We start from the raw sequence: 25,308 nt of genomic DNA on the forward strand, positions 1-25,308 counted from the left end.
GAACAACCTAGATAGTATATTCAGAAGCAGAGACATTACTTTGCAGATTAAGGTCCGTCTAGTCAAGGCTATGGTTTTTCCTGTGAAGAAAAACCATATGTGAGAGTTGGACTGTGAAGAAGGCTGAGCACCGAAGAATTGATGCTTTTGAACTGTGGTGTTGGAGAAGACTCTTGAGAGGCCCTTGGACTGCAAGGAGATTCAACCAGTCCATTCTGAAGGAGATCAACCCTGGGATTTCTTTGGAAGGAATGATGCTAAAGCTGAAGCTCCAGAACTTTGGCCACCTCATGTGAAGAGTTGACTCATTGGAAAGGACTCTGATGCTGGGAGGGATTGGGGGCAGGAGGAGAAGGGGACGACCAAGGATAAGATGGCTGGATGGCATCACCAACTCGATGGACGTGAGTCTGAGTGAACCCTGGGAGATGGTGATGGACAGGGAGGCCTGATGTGCTGTGATTCATGGGGTCGCAAAGAGTTGGACACAATTGAGTGACTGAACTGAACTGATATAGTGTTCTAATAATTTGGATAACTCTGTATATACTTAAAGTATTTTTCAGAACTTAAAATTATCCAGAAATTCCACTTTTAGAAATTTATCTTAAAAATAGGATCAATGTACATAGTTGTATATATAAGCTAGAGTATATTATAACCCAAAATGTTAGAGAAACTAAATTGAATTTCATGTTTATCAGCAGGAGATTGGTTAGAAGATCCTGAAAACACATAGAATGGAAAAGTATCCCATTACTAACCTTTATGAAAGATGCCCTAATTATTATTTGCAAACTGTTTGTTTCCTGTCTACCCACAAACCTATAGCACCGCTACAAATGACAGACAAAATTAAGTATTTAAGATGTTGGGGTTCCCTGATGGCTCAGATGGTAAAGGGTCTGCCCAAAATGCGGGAGACCCTGGTTCGATCCCTGGGTTGGGAAAATCCCCCGAAGAAGGAAATGGCAACCCACTGCAATGCTCTTGTCTAAAAAATTCCATGGGTGGAGGATCCTGGTGGGCTACAGTCCATGGGGTCGCAAAGAGTCAGACATGACTGAGTGACTTCCTTTAAAATGTGTAATTATACTTCATATTCATACAAATAGCCTTAAAATTTGTAAAGTCTTAGGAAGTTTTCTTATACTGAAACAAAATTAGATATTGCGACTGACATAGGCTTCTTTTTTAATATATAAAAAATTCACTTATGCCATTGATGGCAAGTGGTTAAACATAATATGGAATAATTGTATAAGGCATTTATGTTTGTGACTCTATTGAGAATGTATTGAAATCTTAATGAAAGTCATTCCTACTTTGTTTTATTCAGTTTATTTTTGTAGACTTTGGTCCAGAAATAGAGATTATAAAGTTTTAATGCAAACCATTTATATAAAAACATACATGATGCTTATAATATTTAAGTGTATATTTTATATGTTTTCTAACAAATATAATTGTAGTAAATCTGTGTTGCTTCTCATTACATATCTTCCAGTTTTACATGAGTAGCTTTTTAGGCAGAGACTCTTAAAATCCTTCTTTGAAAGATTTTGTATTACCCAAAAGCAATACTCAAGTAATTATGTGCAAAGTTTTTACCAAAATGACTAACAAAAATCATAAAAAATTAGCTATTCTATGATTTGTATCCCAGTAAGTAAACTAATAAAATAAATATAAATTCATCTTGAATTTTAACTCCTCATAAAACAGACTTCAATGCTTAGAGGATTTTTATAGCTTCTTTGGACAATTTGAAACAATCATTTATTCCTTAACTGTTTGTGAGAGGATTCCTGAATGCACTATTTTTATATATACTCTTGACTATTTTGTTTTATAGCTGTACAGTGTGGTAACCCTGGGACAACAGCCAATGGAAAAGTCTTTCGGATTGATGGCACAACATTTTCTAGTTCAGTCATTTATTCCTGCGTGGAGGGATATATTCTTTCTGGACCTTCAGTTAGGCAGTGCACAGCCAATGGAACGTGGTCGGGAACTTTGCCTAACTGTACAAGTAAGTTTCTTTTCAATATTTTGAAATATCACTAGACATATGAAAAGTAGTTGTATAAACATGTATGTTTGTGTTTTGTATTATAATTAATCAAACCAGGCAAGAATTTGAATATTTATAGGAGATTCAGACCATAAGGAATCTGCCTGCAATGTCAGAGACCTGGGTTCAATCCCTGGGTTGGGAAGATCCCAAGGAGAAGGGAGTGACAACCCACTCCAGTATTCTTGCCTGAAGAATTCCATAGACAGAGGAGCCTAGTGGGTTCTAGTCCATAGGGTCACAGAGTCAGACACGACTGAGCCACTCTTTCACTTTCCCCTAAAAATGATAGTAGTGTTATGGTCGTGTGTATACTAGTGAGTTTAAGATTCAGCTTCCAAGGTATTATATAGGTAGAGAAAAGAGGGATTGCAGAAAATCAATGTTATTAAATATAATCTTACAGTATATTAAAAATAGAGATGAATTATCCCCTATAATAAAGACTAAATATATAACATTCAAGACTAAAAATAGAATGAAATTTTATTTTGCCAATCTCATACACATTGATTCTTAACTTGGCTTTTTAAAAAGCGAACTGATTATTTATGGATTCTTGCACTGTTTAGGGAGAAGGCAGTGGCAACCCACTCCAGTACTCTTGCCTGGAAAATCCCATGGACAGAGGAGCCTGGTAGGCTGCAGTCCGTGGGGTCACTAAGAGTTGGACACAACTGAGTGACTTCACTTTGACTTTTCACTTTCATGCATTGGAGAAGGAAATGGCAACCCACTCCAGTGTCCTTGAGAATCCGAGGGACAGGGGAGCCTGGTGGGCTGCCGTCTATGGGGTGGCACAGAGTCAGACACTACTGAAGTGACTTAGCAGCAGCAGCAGTGGCAACAACAGCAGCAGCAGCACTGTTTAGGGAAGTCTTAGTGGCAGATTTGCCCTCTTCAGATGTAAAAAACTTATGGCATTCTAGTGATTCAGCATCATAAAGAAATTACCCACTCGATGGATTTTTTAATGTACTTAAAATTCCTATATATAAATTAATGCTTACCTATGGAAAAAAATAGAATTTACCTAACAAACAATAATCTATCCATTGGAAAATCATGGCTGCTTATATTAATTAAGAGGAACTGCAGTATCATCATATAAATCATGACATTTTTGAAAGAAGAGCTGTTTTATGTCTGTTCAGAGACTCACTCAAGGAGTTATGAGAAGTTGCCAAAGTCTTTGAATGAAGTAGGTCTCAGGACACTAATGGAGTTTCTTGTGTATTGAAATTTGAACAGATTATATTTTTGAAATAGAGGCCTTCATTAAAAATAGTTTGTGAATATCAAAATAAATGGGCATAATTAAAATTTGTAAATGAGGAACATACTGCTTCCAGGATTCAAAAAGATGTTGATGCTGAGAAGGTCAATAGTTCTTGATGGTGTCAATAATGGATCCACTCTTGGCTGATCTAGTAATTTCCAGAAATATATAAGATATACCTTGTGCTGTGTGTGGGTCAATGATCCATCCCCTGCCACTTTTTTTTTTCTTTAACTCCTTTGTGAGTATTTGTACTTCCTGAATAAATGACTGAAAACAATCTATTTATAGGAGGATGTCATCAAAGTAATGCCATGTCCATATTTGTGATTCTGGAGAAAGTTGGTTGTATTAATAGTTAATATCTTGCTTGAAAATTGTGTGTGATGGCAAGGCTGTTGAGATACTGTGTGATTATTTTGTCTCTTGAAAGGGGAGGACAAACTACGGCTCAGAGCTCATTGAACTAAGCTCTATTAGAACAATCAGCCAAATCTGCAGTAGCAAAATATTTTCCAGTTATTGATTTGAGTCAGTAATAAGTAATTTTCCTGGCCTTGTGTCAGTACCAGATACTGTTATATCTCATCTTTAGGAGTAGTTCTTTATTTCCCTTTGGACAGTTTGGTCTTGGCTTAATCAGGTTTTCTCCTAGGTCTCCTAAGATCTCTGTGAATGCGTGTCCTCTCTTGTACTCCATCTCGTAAAATTCTAGTTTGTCCTTTTCTGTCCAATCCATCTTTAAAACTCAGGGAATCCACTTGGCTTTGCATGGGGTCCTTCTTCCCATGCCTGCTGAAAAAATATCTTTGGGTAGTAAGATGAGACTGTCATAGGACTCATCTCATTTGTTTCCTGTTACTCGAGGTTTACTGTGCTTTGCTGCCTGATGAAAGCTGTATTTTTTTTTTTTTTTTTTGGAGGGGGAGTAGGGTTAAGGAGTTGTTTTAAAACAACTTCCTTGTTTTTCTGTCTTGAAGGAAAGAAGGTCTCCCACTTTCTTTGAAAATGTTTCATTTTTGTAAAAGTGAACAATTAACAATTAAAAAATACACTTTACTCTTTTCATCCTATAGGGCTTCCCTGGTGTCTCAGATGGTAAAGAATCTGCCTGCAATGCACGTGACATAAATTCAATCCCTGGGCCGGGAAGATCCCCTGGACAAATAGGCTTTGTTGTTTTCATACTCTACCACCTTACCTGAGCCTTTAAAACTCTTACCCACTGTCCTTGAAATATTAGCTCAAATGGCACATTCGGGAAAAACCCTGCTAGGGCACTTCTTCCTCATATCCCTTTGGCTAAAACTGATCTCGCTCTATGCTATTTAACTCTTCTATGGCAATTACTTATATCTCTAAACAATAAACTTCAAAGAGCAATAGGAATCAGGGTTGTTTTATCTCATCGACCCTCTAGCCCATGATATGTAAATTTAGTAAATAGTTATTGACTGACTCATATATCTCATATGAGCTATTTTTTTAGCTATTAGTACATATGACTTACCATTCCACTCCATCTTAAAATACTCATAGAAAGGGCTTGTAATTTTATACATAACCTGGCACATGATTCTGGTATATGCAAGTGTTAGTCACTCAGTCATGTCTGATTCTTTGTGACTCTTTGGACTGTAGCCTGCCAGGCTCTTCTGTCCAAGGAATTCTCCAGGCAGGAATACTGCAGTGGGTTGCCATGTCCTCCTCCAGGGGATCATCCCAACCCAGAAATGGAACCCGAGTCTCCTGTATCTCCTGTGTTGCAGGCAAATTCTTTACCCACCTGCTGAGTCATCAGGGAAAGTGTTTTCAGTATACAGTTATGAAAAAGAATGAAATAATGGATACATTCAGAATAAAGGAAATCTGCTGAGTAACAAATTTTTTCATGTTGAATAACAATTTCACTTATTCATGGGTAAATACCTAAGTGTTTATCTAAAGTGTTTGGCAATTTTAGTTAAGATAAACAAATAAACACATCCTAATTCTTAAGACTGATATTGCATTAAATTTTTTACTGAATCGTCTTTGTTTTCCTTAGGAAATTTTTAACCAAGTTATAGACACTCAACCAAGACAGGCTGGCAGGAAATAACATATCAAAATATAAACTCTTTTTTTGTGTAAGTCCTTTAAGGAGAAGTATTATGTTCAGTAAGGCATTTCAAGTATTCGCTTTTAATTGATATATTACTGTTAAACTGAAAACTGAGAATTTTAATTGTTGATTTACTTCTTCAAATCTCTAAAAAACTGCTAAAATCTAGTAGCAACCCAAACCAAAGGCAGAACTAAAATTATCCTTCCAAAAAGAACACAGAAGTTTCAGTGAAAAGTAAAACATTAAACTTTTATAATTAAAGAATTTAAGATACTGAAAATGTTAATACACAGTGATCCATTGCTTAGAACCAGAGTTTCATAGTCTTGTTAATTTGAAATGGAAGTTGATTTAAACATATGATTGATAGAATAGTGTAACTTTAGAGCTGGAAGAGATTGTGGCATAGACTCACATGCATAGATCAGGAAACTGAGGCACCAAATCATTTAATTGACTTACCAACTACTAACTTTGTCTGTGTGAATCTTAACAAATTGTGGAAAATTTTTAAAGTGATAGGAATATCTGACCACCTTACCTCTGTTCTGAGAAACCTGGTTGCAAGTCAAGAAGCAACAGTTAGAACTGGATATGGAACTGACTGGTTCCATATTGGGAAAGGAGTACATCAAGGCTGCAAATTGTCACCCAACTTATTTAAATTATATGCTGAGTACATCATGTGAATGCTGGGCTGGATGACTCACATGCTGGAATCAAGATTCTGGGAGAAATAACAACAACCTCAGATATGCAGATAATACCACTCTAATTGCAGAAAGCAAAGAGGAACGGAACTAAAGAGCCTCTTGATGAGGGTGAAAGAGGAGAGTGAAAAAGCTGATTTAAAACTCAACATTCAATAAACTAAAATCATGGCATCAATCCAAATACTTCATGGTAAATAGATGGGGAAAATGTGGAAATGGTAACAGATTTTGTATACTTGGGCTACAAAATCACTGTGGATTTTGGCTGCAGCCACAAAAGTAAAAGACGCTTCCTTCTTGGGAAACAACCTATGATAAACATAGATAGTTTATTTAAAAACCTGGGATATTGCTTTGCCGACAAAGGTCCATCTAGACAAAGCTTTGGTTTTACAGTAATCATGTACATATATGAGAGTTGGACCATAAAGATGGCTGAGTGCTGAAGAATTGATGCATCTGAATTGTGGTGCTACAGAAGACTCTTGTGAGTCCCTCAGACAGTAAGGAGACCATACCAGTCAATCCTAAAGGAAATCAATCTGAATATTCCCTGTAAGGCCTGATGCTGAAACTGAAGCTCCAATACTTGGCCACCTGATGCAAAGAGCTGACTGGGTGGAAAAGACCATGATGCTGGAAAGACTGAGGACAGAAGAAGGGGGTGACAGAGGAGGAAATGGATGGCATCACTACCTCAGTGTACATGAGTTTGAGCAAACTCTGGGAGATAGTGAAGGACAGGGAATCCTGGTGTGCTACATTCCACTGAGTCACAAAGTCAGGCATGAATTATTGACTAAACAACAACTACTGACAGAGCTTACCACTGAACGATTATTTCTACCACATAAAGGAGAAAATTTCCCATTGAATGAATTTTTTAATTTCTTAGAAATAAAGGAAACTGTAAGTTCAAATAAAATATATTTTTCATAAGTTTTGATTTAATGTAATTGTCTTTTGTGGGCATTTTTTATAGTATCTATATATAAGGATATAAATATTAATTGAATAAAACTAGGTATAAAAAAAAATAAAGTATTGGATTAAATTTCTAAACCACATTCCTGATTCGGATTTTTGGAAAACCCACCTAAGCAAAACAAAACTTTTTTTTTATCCTTTTTCATTCAAATTGTTATTATTTTTATGCATAAATAAAAATATTTCATTCAGTGTTTACCATTAGTTAGCATTTGTGCTTTTGGAAGTGAGTGTATGCTGTGACCAGTGCATTCTCTTGGCAAAACTCTTTGCCTTTGCACTGCTTCATTTTGTACTCCAAAGCCAAACTTGCCTGTTACTCCAAGTATCTCTTAACTTCCTACTTTTCCTACAATGCAAAAAAGCAAAATGGCTGTCTGAGAAGGCCTTACAAATAGCTGTGAAAAGAAGAGAAGCCAAAAGCAAAGGAGAAAAGGAAAGATATACCTATTTGAATGCAGAGTTCCAAAGAATAGCAAGGAGAGATAACAAAGCCTTCCTCAGTGATCAGTGCAAAGAAACAGAGGGAAAAAAATAGAATGGGAAAGACTAGAGATCTCTGCAAGAAAATAAGAGATACCAAGGGGACATTTCATGCAAAGATGGGCTCGATAAAGGACAGAAATAGTATGGAACTAACAGAAGCAGAAAATTTTAAGAAGAGGTGGCAACAACACACAGAAGAACTGTACAAAAAAGATCTTCAAGACCCAGATAACCATGATGGTGTGATCACTCACTTAGAGCCAGACATCCTGGAATGTGAAGTCAAGTGGACCTTATGAAGCATCACTACAAACAAAGCTAGTGGAGGTGATGGAATTCCAGTTGAGCTATTTCAAATCCTGAAAGATGATGTTGTGAAAGTGCTGCACTCAATATGCCAGCAAATTTGGAAAATTCAGCAGCGGCCCCAGGACTGGAAAAGGTCAGTTATCATTCCGATCCTGAAGAAAGGCAATGCCAAAGAATGCTCAAACTACTGCACAATTGCACTCATCTCACACGCTGGTAAAGTAATGCTCAAAATTCTCCAAGCCAGGCTTCAGCAATATGTGAACTGTGAAATTCCAGATGTTCAAGCTGGTTTTAGAAAAGGCAGAGGAACCAGAGATCAAATTGCCAACATCCGCTGGCTCATGGAAAAAGAGTTCCAGAAAAACATCTATTTCTGCTTTATTGACTATTTCAAAGCCTTTGCCTGTGTGGATCACAATAAACTGTGGAAAGTTCTTAAAGAGATGGGAATACCAGACCACCTGACCTGCCTTTTGAGAAACGTATATGTAGGTCAGGAGGCAACAGTTAGAACTGGAATTGGAACAACAGACTGGTTCCAAATAGGAAAAGGAGAACATCAAGGCAGTATACTGTTACCTTGCCTATTTAACTTATATGCAGAGTACATCATGAGAAACACTGCCCTGGAAAAACACAAGCTGGAATCAAGATTGCCAGGAGAAATCTCAATAACCTCAGATATGCAGATGACACCACACTTATGGCAGAAAGTGAAGAGGAACTCAAAATCCTCTTGATGAAAGTGAAAGAGGAGAGTGAAAAGTTGGCTTAAAGCTCAACATTCAGAAAACGAAGATCATGGCATCTGGTCCCATCTCTTCATGAGAAATAGATGGGGAAATAGTGGAAACAGTGTCAGATTTTTTTTTGGGGGGGGAGGGGGCTCCAAAATCACTGCAGATGGTGACTGCAGCCATGAAATTAAAAGACACTTGCTCCTTGGAAGGAAATTATGACCAACCTAGACAGCATATTGAAAAGCAGAGACATTCCTTTGCCAACAAAGGTCCGTCTAGTCCAGGCTCTGGTTTTTCCAGTGGTCATGTATGGATGTGAGAGTTGGACTGTGAAGAAAGCTGAGTGCTGAAGAATTGATGCTTTTGAACTGTGATGTTGTAGAAGACTCTTGAGAGTCCCTTGGACTGCAAGGAGATCCAACCAGTCCATTCTAAAGGAGATCAGCCCTGGGTGTTCTTTGGAAGGACTGATGCTAAAGCTGAAACTCCAGTACTTTGGCCACCTCATGCGAAGTGTTGACTCATTGGAAAAGATTCTGATTCTGGGAGGGATTGGGGGCAGGAGGAAAAGGGAATGACAGAGGATGAGATGGCTGGATGGCATCACCGACTCGATGGACGTGAGTTTGAATGAACTCCGGGAGTTGGTGATGGACAGGAAGGCCTGGGGTGCTGTGATTCATGGGGTCACAAAGAGTCAGACATGACTGAGCAACTGAACTGGACTGAAAATCACTTTAGATATTGACTGCAGCCATGAAATTAAAAAATGCTTGTTCCTTGGAAGGAAAGTTATGACCAACCTAGACAGCATATTCAAAAGCTGAGACATTTCTTTGCCAACAAAGGTCTATCTAGTCAAGACTATGGTTTTTCCAGTAGTCATGTATTGATGTGAGAGTTGGACTATGAAGAAAGCTGAGGGAGAAGAACTGATGCTTTTGAACTGTGTTGTTGGAGAAGACTCTTGAGAGTCCTTTGGACTACAAGGAGATCCAACCAGTCCATCCTAAATGAAATCAGTCCTGAATATTCATTGGAGTGACTGATGTTGAAGCTGAAACTCCAATACTTTTGCCACCTGATGCGAAGAACTGACTCATTTGAAAAGACCCTGATGCTGGGAATGACTGAGGATGAGTTGGTTGGATGGCATAACTGATTCAATGGGCATGAATTTCAGTAAACTCTGGGAGGTGGTGATAGACAGGGAGGCTTGGCATGTTGTAGTCCATGGGGTTCTCAAAGAGTCGGACATGACTGAGCTACTGAACTGAACTGAAATTTGCATTCCTGTCCCCTCTGATGAAAAGGACATCTTTTTTTGATGTTCATTCTATAAGGTCTTTTATGTCATATCAGAACTGTTCAGCTTCAGCTTCTTTGTCACTAGTGGTTGGAGCATAGACTTGGATTACTGTGATATTCAATGGTTTGCCTTGGAACAGAGCTCATTCTGTCATTTTTGAGATGGCACACAAGTACTGCATTTGGGACTGTTTTACTAGGAGGGCTACTCCATTTCTTCTAAGGGATTCTTGCCATTATAGTAGATTTAATACTCATCTGAATTAAATTCGCACATTCTGGTCCATTTTAGTTCACTGAATCCTAAAATGTCATTGTTCACTATTGCCATCTCCCATTTGACCACTTCCAATTTATTTTGATTCATGGACCTAACAGTCCAGGTTCCTATGCAATATTGTTCTTTACAGCTTTAGACTGTACTTCCATCACCAGTCACATCCACAACTGGGCATTGTTTTCACTTTGGCTCCATCTCTTCATTCTTTCTGGGGTTATTTCTCCACTCTTCTCCAGTAGCATACTTGGCACTTACCAACCTGGGGAGATCATCTTTCGGTGTCATATCTCTTGCCTTTTTATACTGTTCATGGGGTTCTCAAGGCAAGAATACTGAAGTGATTTGCCATTTCCTTCTCCAGTGGACCGCTTTTTGTCGGAACTCTCCCCCATGACCCGTCCATCTTGGATGGCCCTACATGGCATAGCTCTTAATTTCATTGAGTTAGACAAAGCTATGATTTGATCAGTTTGGTTAGTTTTCTGTGATTGTGATTTCATTCTATCTGTCCTCTGATGTGTAAGAGGCTTGTGGATGCTTCCTGCTGCGAGGGGCTGGCTGTGCTGGCATCATGCTTGCTGCTAAGTCACTTCAGTCATGTCCGACTCTGTGCGACCCCACAGATGGCAGCCCACCAGGCTCCGCCATCCCTGGGATTCTTCAGGCAAGAACACGGAAGTGGGTTGTCATTTTTTTCTCCAATGCCTGAAAGTGAAAAGTGAAAATGAAGTCTCTCAGTAAGTGTCCGACTCTTTGTGACTCCATGGACTACAGCCTACCAGGCTCCTCTGTCCATGGGATTTTCCAGGGAAGAGTACTGGAGTGGGCTGCCATTGCCTTCTCTGGGGCACCATGCTTAGTAAATCTTTAATCCAATTTTCTGTTGACGGGTGGGACTTTGTTTCCTCCCTGTATTTTGTCCTGAGGCCAAACTATGGTAAGGATAATGACCATAATGGCAACATCCTTCAAAAAGGCTTATGCCAGCATGCCTTGGCTCTTAGGACTTTTTACCTGAATGGTCTAGTGGTTTTCTCTACTTTCTTTAATTTAAGTCAGAATTTGGCAGTAAGGAGTTCATGATCTGAGCCATAGTCAGCTCCCATTCTTGTTTTTGTTGACCGTATAGAGCTTCTCCATCTTAGGCCACAAAGAATATAATCAGTCTGATTTCATATTGACCATCTGGTGATGTACTTGTGTAAAGTTGTCTCTTGTGTTGTTGGAAGAGAGTATTTGTCTCCAGAAGAGATCTAACCTTCAGTGCAGTGCTCTCACTTAGGGGTGATTTTGCTTCCCGGAGGACATTTGGTAGTAGTGCTAGTGAGTGTGAGTGGCATGTGCTATTCGTATCTAGCAAGTAGAGATCAATGTTAAACATTCCTGATGCATAAAAAGCAGCCAAAAGTGGTTGGTTTGGAATGTCAATAGTGCCAAAGTTAATATCAAGAAAACTTACCTTACTGAGATACTGTGCTAGAGGAGAACTCTGTTGTGGATTTGAAACCCAGCGAAGCACATGTGTTATAATGCCCGAATAAACATATCCATTGCTGCTTTGTGGCCAGTGGGAAATTGGTGGGATAGCTCAACTGTCACATGGGTTTGATACATGAATCATGGTGCGTGTATATCCGGGCAAGGGAATGTCATGTCATTAAAAACAAGTCACATGGATCTATATGTGTTACCATGCAAATATGTTCATTAGATACTGAGTAAAAAATAATCTGTGTTATATTGATATTCTATTTAAAAATGCAGATTTATAATGCTCATTTAAGAAGCTAAAAGAGAAAGTAGGTTTGAAGTGGCATAGATTGACTAGAACTACCAGTTATGTTTTATATTGGCTGTAGAGGTTTATACTTAGATGTATCATAAATAATATCAAATGGGCATCAATTACATGATAGAAACTAATGAGAAAAGTTCCCACAAAACCAATTTCAAAACTTTCAGTTTATGTATTTTTGAGAATCTGAGTTAATCATTCCTTACATATTCATTCACTCATTTACTCTTCAAACAAGTATTTATTTAATCTCTTGTAAGTCATACACTAGACTAGGCTTAGATAATTCTAAAGGAAATAGACAAAATTACTGTCTCCATGGGGTTTATTGGGGTGTGAGTGTGTGGATGAGTGCACATGCATACACTCATGCTGTGTGCATAAAGGATTCTAGTGACCTTAGAAGAGATTTTCCTCCATTAAATCACAGCAACCTGTTGTTATGCACTAATGTCTCTGAATTTTAGGGTACAGTCCTAAAGAGCCACTATCCTAAGGTTTTCCCTAAAGAAAAAAACAAAAAAAAACAGAAAGCCTCTTTTTGTTGCTGAAAATAAGCTGATGGTGAATGAATTGACTTGTGGAGCAGGTGCTATTTACAAAGATTGTTGCTGTTGGAAACTGCCCCTTTGACTGGCCTTTGCTTCATTATGAAGCCACCAGACAAATCCTTCTGAAGCTGTTGTTATCAGGCATTCCATTCATGATTCTGCCAAGATATGCAGAACTCTTTCTCAGTGCCTCTCTGAAGTAAACCCTCTGTCGTCTCTTTCGGTGGCTACATCTCACACAGCTCATGTGCCTTACGATTGGGTTAGCTGTTCTTTCTTGCCAGAATTCTAATTCAGTCTCTAAAATACTGCCCAGAAAACAATAATAATCTGTTGGTATTCGCTTTTTCTTCTTCTTAATTTTAAATCTAGATTAAGGATATAAAATAACTTATATAGAATATAAAAAAAGAAAAGAAAAGAAATTGAAGTCAAACTTTTTTATACGATTACACATTTTAAAGCTGCAAAAAGAATTGACACATTTTGGTAAATAAGCAGGATTTGATTTTCTATCCAACTGTTTTACAATTAAAAAAATATTTTCCTCATCAATAATGAAAAGAACAAAAGTCATTCTATACACAGAGCTCTTATTAGGAGTCAGATGGAAACATCAATGAGTGCGATTTCAGGAAACACTTGGGGGTTCTGAGGATTATCAAATGGAGTGTTGTGAATATTGTTCTGTAATTTAAATATCATCATTCATGGTCCTAAAAACTTCCTGGCTCAACAGATTAGGTTAATATGAAACAAACCTTGGCATTCATAATTTTTAATGGTAAGTTAATAAAACACAGTAGAATTTAATTGCCATTAAGGTCTTCTTTGTCTTAATCTATTTTTGGTCTTTAACCTTTGACATCCAAAATACAAGAAATTATTAAAAATGAAAATAAAACAATATAACCTAGATTTACCTGGTAAAATTATTTGTCCTTTTATGAAAAAAAAAAAAAGTGATTCAAAAGGCAAAAAACAAAAAAATACTGAAAGGCTGATTTGCTACTTGAGTTTGTCTCCAGAAAAGGAAGTGTGTTACCTTCTGTTTTCCTTTTTCTCTTAGCCACAGCAATGCATTTAGCCAAGTGTGCTCAAATAATGGTTTTCAAAACAGCAAGTGCTTTTATGGCTTATGGTGGTTTGGTGGTTTAGTCGCTAATTTGTGTTCAACTCTTGTGACCCAATGGACTGTAGCCTGCCAGGTGCCTCTGTCCATGGGATTCTCCAGGCAAGAATACTGGAGTTCATTGTCATTTTCTTCTCCGGGGGATCTTCCCAACCCAGGAATTGAACCCAGGTCTCCTGCATTGCAGGCGGATTCTTTATCAACTGAGCTATAAGGGAAGCTTATAAGGGAAGCTTTTATATATATATATATTTATATATATTATATATATATAAATATAATCTCTATTAAGCTTTGTTCATAAATGAACACACACATACATGCTTTGTTTGTAAATGCCATATTTAGACTTAAATACGCTTAAATTTCTTATGCTGTCACCATCTTTCTGAAAGTTCTTATATGGCATCATCAGTTCAGTTCAGTCGCTCAGTCATGTCGGACTCTTTGCAACACCGTGGACTGCAGCATGCCAGGCCTCCCTGTCCATCACCAGCTTTTACTCAGACTCACATCCATTGAGTCAGTGATGCCATCCAACAGTGTCATCCTCTGTTGTCCCCTTCTCCTCTTGCCTTCAATCTTTTCCAACATCAGGGTGTTTTCAAATGAGTCAGTTCTTTGCATCAGGTGACCGAAGTATTAGAGTTTCAGCTTCAATGAACACTCAGGACTGATCTCCTTTAGGATGGACTGGTTGGATCTCCTTGCAGTCCAAGGGACTCTCAAGAGTCTTCTCCAACACCACAGTTCAAAAGCATCAATTCTTTGGTACTCAGCTCTTCATGGTCCAACTCTCACATCCATACATGACTACTGGAAAAACCATCATAAATGGAAATTTTAAATGTAATTTGAGCAATATTTATGGACCAGCATTATTGACAGAACTTCATCCTCTAAAGTTTCCTGTGGTTGAGGTTTAATACTCGATGATTGCTGTCTCAAATTCTTAATGGTTTAATCTTTGAATTTGTGTTTTATAATTGAAGTCCACTGGGACAATGGAGCATGCGCTAAGGGTTTGGAGATTTTGTTGTTATTGTTTAATTGCTAATTTATGTCTGATTCTTACGACCTCCTGGACTTAGCTGATCAGGCTCCTCTGTCCATGGGATTCTCCAGGCAAGAATATTGCAGTGGGTTGCCATTTCCCTCTCCAGAGGATCTTCCTAACCCAGGAATCAAATCCATGTCTCCTGCTTAGCAAGCAAATTCCTTACCACTGAGCCACTGCTCTGCTCATGTGCAATTTGCCTCCCTGCCTCTGTCTTCCTAGGTTATGTCATAGGCCTTTAGCTTACTACCACCTGGTGCCCTTGCCTGCCCTTCCCACTCCCACCCCTACCCTGAGCCACTGATACCCTGTGCCCAGCCTGTCCATCATGTATCACCAGAGGGATGCTCACATTGTACCTTGTTCTCCATCCTTTTATGGGGGGCTGGGTGCAGGTATGGGTGAGGCTAGTTGAGGTTGTATGTATTCATGGAGTCTTAGAGCAGAGCAGGGCAATGGTTTACCCTTTCCTAGACTGGCAATAACAAGGAAGATATAGCAAGCATTTGACATAGGCCTCTTACTAACTCCTAATTCAGGAAGCAGGCATGTTCCAGAGTGGAGGTTGCAATTTCCTTGGGGTTGTTCTATCACTTGGGATGATGATGAGATGGTAGAAATGGGAAATTGATTTCTCTATCCCTAACTGACATTTTCATTTTTTCATTGTGCTTACAAATTGTGTATCTCACCCAGTATGTGATAAATTCACATTTTATAGTTTATTTATTCTTTCACTTATTCAGTAAAATTATTATTTTTGTACCTGACTTCATTTAATTAAAAACTATTGTAATATCCAGTTGAGTGTGCAGAAAATAAGGTCTCAGTCCAGCAAGCCTCATAATTTAGAGATTTCAGTAACCATGCATAGGAGTATAAATTTAAAATATTCTGTTAGAAATCTTGATCTGATAGCATGGCTTCTCCATGATTATTTAATTCAGATTAAAAGAGGTCATCACATCAGAGTTTCCTACAATATATTAGCATATTAACATTTTAAGAGTCTAAATGAACATTTCTGGACCATATGTATAGAATCTGTAATAAGTAAATGGTCATAATTAGGAATTGATAGTGTGTGGTTTAAATATGCTTATGTTTTATCTTAAAATGAACATAATAACTGATTTTACCTACTTTTATGTTAATTATGCCATATGCTTACTATTCCTCTCCATTAAAAACATGTCACATTAACCATCTGCTTTTCCAATCCATATTAATAGTAATCAGTTGTGGAGACCCAGGTATACCAGCCAATGGACTGAGATACGGAGATGATTATGTGGTTGGACAGAATGTTTCTTACATGTGCCAGCCAGGCTATACAATGGAATTCAATGGTTCAAGAATCAGGACTTGTACCACTAACGGCACATGGAGTGGAGTCATGCCAACTTGTAGAGGTAAGATAATGATTTTGTCAATATTTATTAGTGATAAGCACTATATATTTTCTGTATTAATATGCATATTTAAAATAAATTTAAATAGTGTTTTTTGTATCATTTCATCTTTTTTACTGGTACCAAAATTGAGTGCTTCAGTCTTTACTTTTAAACCATATAGATAATAACATATAAGATTTTAAAATTTTTTAACAGAAATGTTGTATCTCATTCTAAGTAATGACAATGAACTGTAATACAGCAAAATTATGTTCTGGGACTTCCCTGGCAGTCTACTGGTTAAGATTCTGCTCTTCCAATGCAGAGGCACAGGTTCAATCCCTAATCAGGGAACTGAGACCCCACATGCCGACATGGCACTGCCAAAAAAAATGTATCATGTTCTGTGATACATAATCACCATCATCATTTATGTGGATCAATGAGTATTTAATAGAGAATATAGCTGTAATGAAATAGAACTTTAATTTGGTTTGTCACCTGGGTCAGTTATTCAAGAATGGGAGAAAAACCTTCTATAATTTGAAAACAATCAGCCTGAATTATAGAACTCTACTTGTTCTTAAAAGGTAAAACTATTTCTTTGAAGAATGCGATCTAGCAGTAATATGTTAGTCAATACAGGTATAGGTTTACTACTTTATGCTATTAGTTTTCCACTGAAACTCTTTCCATAAGTTTTTTACCGATTATTTGATTACTTGTAAAATACTATACATTCAGTGTCAGACAATATGTATTGTTTTATAATAATACTGATTTTTAATCATTGAGATTTCTCAATAAGGTACATCTCTAAATACCTGTGAGTTGTCAGTTTAATGTCTCCCTGACATAATCTAACATTAATTCCAATGCATGTCTTCTTTTTTTTGATTATACAATTTCCTAATCAGATCATGATATACAGTTAGTATATGAAAATATATAAACAGACATTTTATATTTTACATATTATTTCATACATTATTGATTCTGTTAATGACACTATTATATAACTCTAAAAATTATTTATATATGTTGCTAGTCATCAAAATAAAATCATTCCTCACTTTTAGATTTTATAATTGGTGGCCCTCTTTTTCCTTTTATCTCTATCTCCTTATCCAACCTATCTTTTCTCAAGGACATCTTAATTTTAAAAATGAATGATTAAAAATTTTATAATGCATTTAGAACCTTACAATAAGATTTAGCATATAAATCTAAGTGGTTAATAGAACTAATTTAGATATTTTAATGAGATACATGTTCTGTGTTTCAAAAATGTCACAGATTTACTTCCAGGTTCTTTGCTACAGTGTGACTCTGTATATAGCCAAACACAGCTCTTCAGTCTGTCTAAAGGTTGCTGGAAATAATTTTATATAAAACTAATCATTTATCAGTTGCAGTATACTGGATAGGAGGTCACCCTCTTTTTCCTTTCTTTCGATGTCAGGAAGCTTGTTATTTTGTAAGAGAATCTCTGAGAACCAGTAGCCATTATGTTGCCAAGAAGTAGTCTCATCCTAGAGGAATTAATTCCAGGGATGTTTCAGGAATACTACCAGGAGAATAAAACATGTCACACCATATTGTCCTCCAAAAGGTTAAATTAGCACATATGCTTCTTCTAATGATATTTATTTCTGTTAACACCAGGATATTTCAACAGCTGTGTCTAATCGTTTTTAATGTAATTGCAGCTGTTACCTGCCCAACTCCTCCCCAGATCTCTAATGGAAGGTTGGAAGGAACAAATTTTGACTGGGGCTTTAGTATTAGCTACATCTGTTCTCCAGGCTATGAACTGTCCTTCCCTGCTGTTTTGACCTGTGTAGGGAATGGTACCTGGAGTGGGGAAGTACCACAATGCTTACGTAAGTATAATTTCCATACTAAAAATTATATTTTTCCACTTTCACTCTCTTAGAGCTACTTTACTGAGATTAGAACTGTTATATATTTTTTTTCCAGATTTTGCTAGAACAAAAATGAGATTGTTAAGCTCTTTCCCATGCATAATTAAAATTCAGTTAAAAACAGTATTTACCAGTGTAGCTATTTTTTATGTAATCCAACCATTATATTCCTTCCGTTCTGACTAAATTTTAGACCAAACTGCTTTGTGTGCAAAATACACTATACATTTTACTTATCTTGTTTTTTGGGTGATGTCCTCTACTCAGGTTTGTGTTCCTCGAAGGCAAATATTCTTGTTTCATTCACTTTTGTACCCTAGTATGTAGTATAATCCTTGGCAGATATTAAACTTAGAAGGCTATGGTAATTAAAACATTGCAGCATTGGTGCTGGCATAGACAGTAAACCAGTGTTAGAGAATAGAGAGTATAAACCATGTATCAATACTTAATGTATTATGGAACAAATCAGGGGGAAGAATGGACATTTCAGTTAATGCAATAAGGTAGTTCATACACACACACACACACACACACACACACAGTCTTTATCTTACACTAAATAACAAATCAATGTCAAATTCATTAGAGAATTAAATATAAAAGTTTTAAAGATTATAAGACTACCTAAATGAACTTGGAGTAAAAACAGATCTCTTAAAATGAAATATAAGAGCTCTACCTGTAACTGAAAAGTGGAAAAAATAAACTACATTTAAAATTTCTTATTTCAAAAGGCCAATCGTAAACAGGATAGTTTATTTGAAGAGCTTACTATTAAGTGATTGCAAATACTAGGCAGGGAATACCACCATTTGCTGGCCCATCAGATCATTCGTATCACATTTGCTGCAGAGAGTATGCTAACCAGTTTTATTTAGCATGAGAGATAAAACTAGTGTACTTCAGCAGTTGTGATCTATTAGACTGAAATTTATGCACCATCTAAACAAGCTCTTTCTAGGTAACAAGATTTACTAGAATAGTGTGTTCCAAGCCTCAAGGTTGATGTCACACAAATTGACCCTTGAAATTCTGATTCATGCTAACGATCATCTAAGAATAGACCAATGGGTTCTAAGTGAGACTATACTATATATTAGTAACTATTCAATAGTTACTTCAGAATAGATAGACACAAGAGAATATTACAGAATTGAGTTTATGGTAAACTTTGTTTGATGTGAGTGAAAAAAATCTTAAGTTTCTCAACATAATGTTTTATTTTGGGATCTATTAAAACACAAATGCTAATAAAATACCATAGACATTTAAATTGTAATAGATATCCAAATATAATAAGGCTGACCTTGACCCAGTTGCTTTACATACATATAGCAAAACTCTTAGGTAGGTATGTTTAGTTATGACATTTTAATGGATAATGACACCTGAGTTCAGAGAAACAGATCAAATTGTACAGACACTGGGTAACTCTGCCACTTACGGACCAGCTGCTCTGTTTCGTGGCCTAAAGTCTTTGATGTAAACATCCTATCTGATCTTCCTAGGTTTTTCTATTATGTATCTTCCTAGGTTGTTCTATTGTGTGTGTGTTTCTTTATATAAATGATGGATCCTTTTAAAATTAGAGAAACTAACAAATTATTAAATATGAAGGACTCTCATTGTAAATAACTGTTTTGTTGGTTCCTATTAAAGTCAAAGTAACCTAAGAACGTTTTTGAACTAGAAAACGGTTTCAAAGCTTCCTTGAGGCCTTCTCAATGGGCCTTACAGATGCTAATAAGAGCAATTAAGAATATCAACCAGAAATGTGGAGAAAAATAAGAAAGGCCTATATATCATTTTAATGAGGTTAAAAAAAATTTTTAAGACGATTTTACCACAAATAAAAAAAATAAAAAACTCTTTGGGTGATTATTAAGAATGGGATAAATAAGATAGACATTTATGTAATTAAAACAAGATTTGATATTACTGCACTACCTAAAGTTGGCTTTCCAGGTGGCTCAGACTATAAAGAATCTGCCTACCAATGCAGGAAACCCAGGTTTGACCCTTGCTTCAGAAAGATCCCCTGGAGAAAAGAATGGCAACCCACTCTAGTATTCTTGCTTGGAGAATCCCGTGGGCAGAGGAGCCGAGCAGGCTACACAGTCCATGTGGTCACAAAGAGCTGGACAGGACTGAGTGGCTTCAAGGTCTATTACTAGTAAATGGCAGAGTATGAATTCCAATTCAGAGAAGGTTGACTTAAGAGACAATTCTCCTATCCATTGAAGAGTCACATTCGATCATTTTAGGTATTTAATGAAGAGGAAAATCTTTTCTCTTATTTCTGTTCAAGCTATGACTTTTTATCCTAAAGTTTGTATCAATGTAAACTGAAGCCTTTTGAAAATGAACGCTGTGTCTTAAGTTTCTATCCAAACACCAATAGTTATTTGCTTTAGTACATGAAAATATAAAGATAGAAAATAGATGGAATGATATGGGGGATGCGAGAGAAAGATTGAGAAGTTTATGTGGTTACATTTCTCCTCCTTTTTTTGTTGTTGAATGACTCAGCAGAAATATGAATGAGAAACACTTCAGAAGTAGGTTATAAAATAATTACAAAATAACTGATAGAAATGAAATTTATTTAAACACAGCTAAAATCATAAATTACATGTTATTTATTTTTTACTACAAATTTAAAATTCAAAATATGCTGTATGTGCTTTGTCTGGGTATCTATTGGCTCTGAAGTCATCTGATCTCATCCTGTACTACACTTCTGCTCCAGCCTCAATGGCCTTGTTCTTCCTCTAGCATGCTAGATTTGACCCAGCACAGGGCTTTGGCAATGCTGTTTCCTCTCTCTGTAATGTTCTGTCTCAAGATATAAACGGAGTAAATTTTTTTTTTCCCCTCCAAAACTTTTCTCAGTGAGAGACAGCCTAGCTATCTTATTAAAGTCTGCCACTACTCTTCACCATCTGTCACATCCACAGTACAGTCCTGATCTCCTTGTCCCACCATGTTTTTCCTCATGGAGCTTATTATCTTCCCACATACTATCATTTTTACTTATGTATTATGTTTGCTGTTTGCTTTCTTCACAAAAGCATAAACTTCACAAGTGCAGGAACCTTAGTCTGTTTATCAATCAGTGCAAGCACCTAAAGTTACTAAGAATAGTGTCTGTTTTCAGTACTTTAAAAATATGTGTTGAATGGAGTCATCTAATCTATTTGCTTAGAACTGCTGTCAAGTTTATCTCTTCAATGGCTGCAGAATGTTGAAATTGTTTTTGCATGAATTTGGATTCTAATGACTGACCTTCTTTTCTCTTTAAAAAACACTCAGACCCATCGCACCCACCCACCACTACCACTACACATGCACCATATTTTGAAGAGGGAGACAGCAGGATACTAGGATACATGACATAGGTGTTCAACAGAGCACATATCTATGAAACAAGTACCTGCATCTTTTATATACATTGCAAAATATAGAGCAATCTGCAAGGTACATCCTAGGCTATTATGGGTTGTTTGTTTCTGATAGAGCTATTTGTGAATCGTATCCTTTTCAAGAATACACTCCAATTTTGTAGCCTACATGTACAAATATGTGGTTTGATTCTGGTCAATATCAAATTAAAAAAAAAAAGATAACTGTTATGCTGGTCTACTAGGTGGAAAAAATTTTTTTTAAAAATAATATTATGCTGAGTTGAATATTAAGCATTTATTCATGTAGACAAAAGCTAAAAGTATTTTCATTGGGATAGATTAACATGGATTCCATGTCACTTTAGTGCAGTATTCCAATTATTTTTATTACTTTTCTAAACTGTTAACTCTGATGAATTTAAATCATTGTACAATTGTCTCTCTTTTCACTTACAGCCAAATTTTGTGGTGACCCTGGTATACCTGCCCAAGGAAAAAGAGAAGGCAAAAGCTTTATATACCAGTCAGAGGTTTCATTCAGCTGCAATTCTCCTTTCATATTAGTGGGATCTAGCACCAGAATATGTCAAGCAGATGGCACTTGGAGTGGTTCATCACCTCACTGCATAGGTAATATTAATGAAAGATAGACAGTGCTCAGTAATTTTGGAATTAATAGCTAGTAATGACATTTAATGATTTACTTTATCCTATAAATTATAGTTGGCTAAATGTGAAAACGGAGAAGGCAATGGCACCCTACTCCAGTACTCTTGCCTAGAAAATCCAATGGATGGAGGAGCCTGGTGGGCTGCAGTCCATGGAGTCTCTAACAGTCGGACATGACTTCACTTTCACTTTTCACTTTCATGCATTAGAGAAGGAAATGGCAATCCACTCCGTTGTTCTTGCCTGGAGAATCCGAGGGACGGGGGAGCCTGGTGGGCTGCCGTCTATGGGGTTGGGTCACACAGAGTTGGACACGACTGAAGCGACTTAGCAGCAGCAGCAGCAGCAAATATGAAAAACAAAAATGTAAAATATAGAAGCCATTGTAAGGCATTGAAAATTAATATTATTAAACATTTATTACTTTGGTACTTTTGAAATAGTTTTCCTGTTTACCAGTTTAAAAAAAAAAAGTAGAAAGCTTCCATATTAATATCATGAAGTACTATTTGTATCAGTTCAGTTAAGTTGCTCAGTCGTGTCCGACTCTTTGCAGTTATTAAAGCATACTCAAATGAAATTAAACTTGCTTTAAAAATATTACAAAGGTATATTGATTTCAAATGGTTCTAAGTACATTGCTCTAATCCTAATTTTTTGTGTGTTTTTATTGTCTTATTTTTTTTCATTCAAATATAGTTGAGGTACAAAATTATATGTTACAGGTGTTTAGTATAGTGAATCACAATTTTTAAAGGTTATACTCATGTGCAGTTATAAAATATTAGCTCTATTTCCCATATTGTACAGTGTATCCGCTTACTTTATTTTATGCATAATGGTTTGCACCTCTTAATTGCCTATGCCTCTTTTGCCCCTCCCTCCTTCCCTCTTTCCACTGGTAACCGCTAGATTGTCTTCTACATCTGTGAGTTTGCTTCTTTTTTGTTATATTTACCTTTTTTTTTTAGAATCCACATATAAGTGGTATCATTTCACTCAGCATGATACCCTCCAACTCCATCCATATTGCTACAAATGGCAAATTTTCATTCATATATATGTATATCACATCTTATTTATCCATTCATCTGTTGGTCACTTCCATATCTTGGCAATTTTAAATAATGTTGCTATGAACATCTTTTCAAATTAGTGCTTTAGTTTGTGGGGTGTATATACCCAGGACTGAAATTGCTGAGTCAGAGGGTAGTATTATTTTTAGTTTTTTGAGAAACATTCATACTCTTTTCAACAGCAGCTGTACCAATTTATATTCACACCAACACTGTATTGAGGGTTCCTTTTTCTCCTAAAATTAAATTGCACATTGAGTAAACTTATGAAAAATTCTGTCATACAAACTAGCCAACTCAGAGGCTATCAGCGCTACCATTTTTATGTTTGACCCTCTTACAGGCATCAGTTAAAATGCAAATACCTAAGTCTTGTTTCTAGAAAATAAATTATTTCTTAAATGGACTATTACCTTCAGTTCAGTTCAGTCGCTCAGTCGTGTCCAACTGTCTGCGACTCCAAGAATCACAGCACGCCAGGCATCCCTGTCCATCACCAACTCCTGGAGTTCACTCAGACTCACGTCCATCGAGTCATGATGCCATCCAACCATCTCATCCTCTGTCGTCCCCTTCTCCTCCTGCCCCCAATCCCTCACAGCATCAGAGTCTTTTTCAATGAGTCAACTCTTCGCATGAGGTGGCCAAAATACTGGAGTTTCAGCTTTAGCATCATTCCCTCCAAAGAAATCCCAGGGTTGATCTCCTTCAGAATGGACTGGTAGGATCTCCCTGCAGTCCAAGGGACTCTCAAGAGTCTTCTCCAACACCATAGTTCAAAAGTATCAATTCTTCGGCACTCAGCTTTCTTCATAGTCCAGCTCTCACATCCATACATGACCACTGGAAAAACCATAGCCTTGACTAGACAGACCTTTGTTGGCAAAGTAATGTCTCTGCTTTTGAATATGCTATCTAGGTTGTTCATAACTTTTCTTCCAAGGAGTAAGCGTCTTTTACTTTCATGGCTGCAGTCACCATCTGCAGTGATTTCGGAGCCCCCCAAAATAAAGTCTGACACTGTTTCCACTGTTTCCCCATCTATTTCCCATGAAGTGATGGGACCAGATGCCATAATCTTCATTTCCTGAATGTTGAGCTTTAAGCCAACTTTTTCACTCTCCTCTTTCACTTTCATCAAGAGGCTTCTTAGTTCCTCTTCACTTTCTGCCATAAGGGTGGTGTCATCTGCATATCTGAGGTTATTGATATTTCTCCCAGCAATCTTATTTCCAGCTTGTGCTTCTTCCAGCCTTACTTGAGATTAATTATTAGAAAACTCCCTAAGCAAATGTTTTGTGTATGTAGTCCTCCTTCATATCCTTCATTTCCTTTAACTTTTTATTACCAGAGTAGTGGATGGCAAGTCCTTTTATATTCACTTCAGTTCAGTTCAGTCACTCAGTCGTGTTCGACTCTTTGCGACCCCATGAATCGCAGCATGCCAGGCCTCCCTGTTCACCACCAACTCCCGGAGTTCACTCAAACTCATGTCCATCGAGTCAGTGATGCCATCCAGCCATCTCATCCTCTGTCGCCCCTTCTCCTCCTGCCCTCAATCCCTCCCAGCATCAGAGTCTTTTCCAATGAGTCAACTCTTCACATGAGGTGGCCAAAGTACTGGAGTTTCAGCTTTAGCATCATACCTTCCAAAGAACACCCAGGGCTGATCTCCTTTAGAATGGACTGGTTGGATCTCCTTGCAGTCCAAGGGACTCTCAAGAGTATTCTCCAACACCACAGTTCGAAAGCATCGATTCTTTGGCACTCAGCTTTCTTCACAGTCCTACTCTCACATCCATACATGACCACTGGAAAAACCATAGCCTTGTCTAGACAGACTTTTGTTGGCAAAGTAATGTCTCTGCTTTTCAATATGCTATCTAGGGAACCTTAGAAGTGTTCAAAGCTCATGGATTGCATAATTTGTGTAAACTGCTCTATACCTGAATTTAAGTTTCCGTTCATGGAGATATTTATTAGGGTTTTTTTTGTTTATTATTACCAGGACCCTTT

At 37.1% G+C, this 25,308-nt stretch overlaps 1 protein-coding gene across 3 annotated transcripts in view; it reads left to right on the forward strand.

Annotated features, from left to right (window-relative positions):
* Positions 1-25,308, forward strand: part of CSMD3 (CUB and Sushi multiple domains 3) — a 1,381,373-nt gene that overhangs the window by 1,320,009 nt on the left and 36,056 nt on the right. For all 3 annotated transcript variants that reach the window (XM_068983804.1, XM_068983805.1, XM_068983806.1), the window contains 4 exons: positions 1,856-2,032; positions 16,054-16,233; positions 17,925-18,098; positions 22,004-22,177. In XM_068983804.1, coding sequence (XP_068839905.1) covers positions 1,856-2,032; positions 16,054-16,233; positions 17,925-18,098; positions 22,004-22,177 — 705 coding nt within the window. The remainder of the gene's footprint in view (positions 1-1,855; positions 2,033-16,053; positions 16,234-17,924; positions 18,099-22,003; positions 22,178-25,308) is intronic.

This window comes from Capricornis sumatraensis, chromosome 11 (assembly GCF_032405125.1).
Source record: "Capricornis sumatraensis isolate serow.1 chromosome 11, serow.2, whole genome shotgun sequence".
NCBI classification, from domain to species: domain Eukaryota; kingdom Metazoa; phylum Chordata; class Mammalia; order Artiodactyla; family Bovidae; genus Capricornis; species Capricornis sumatraensis.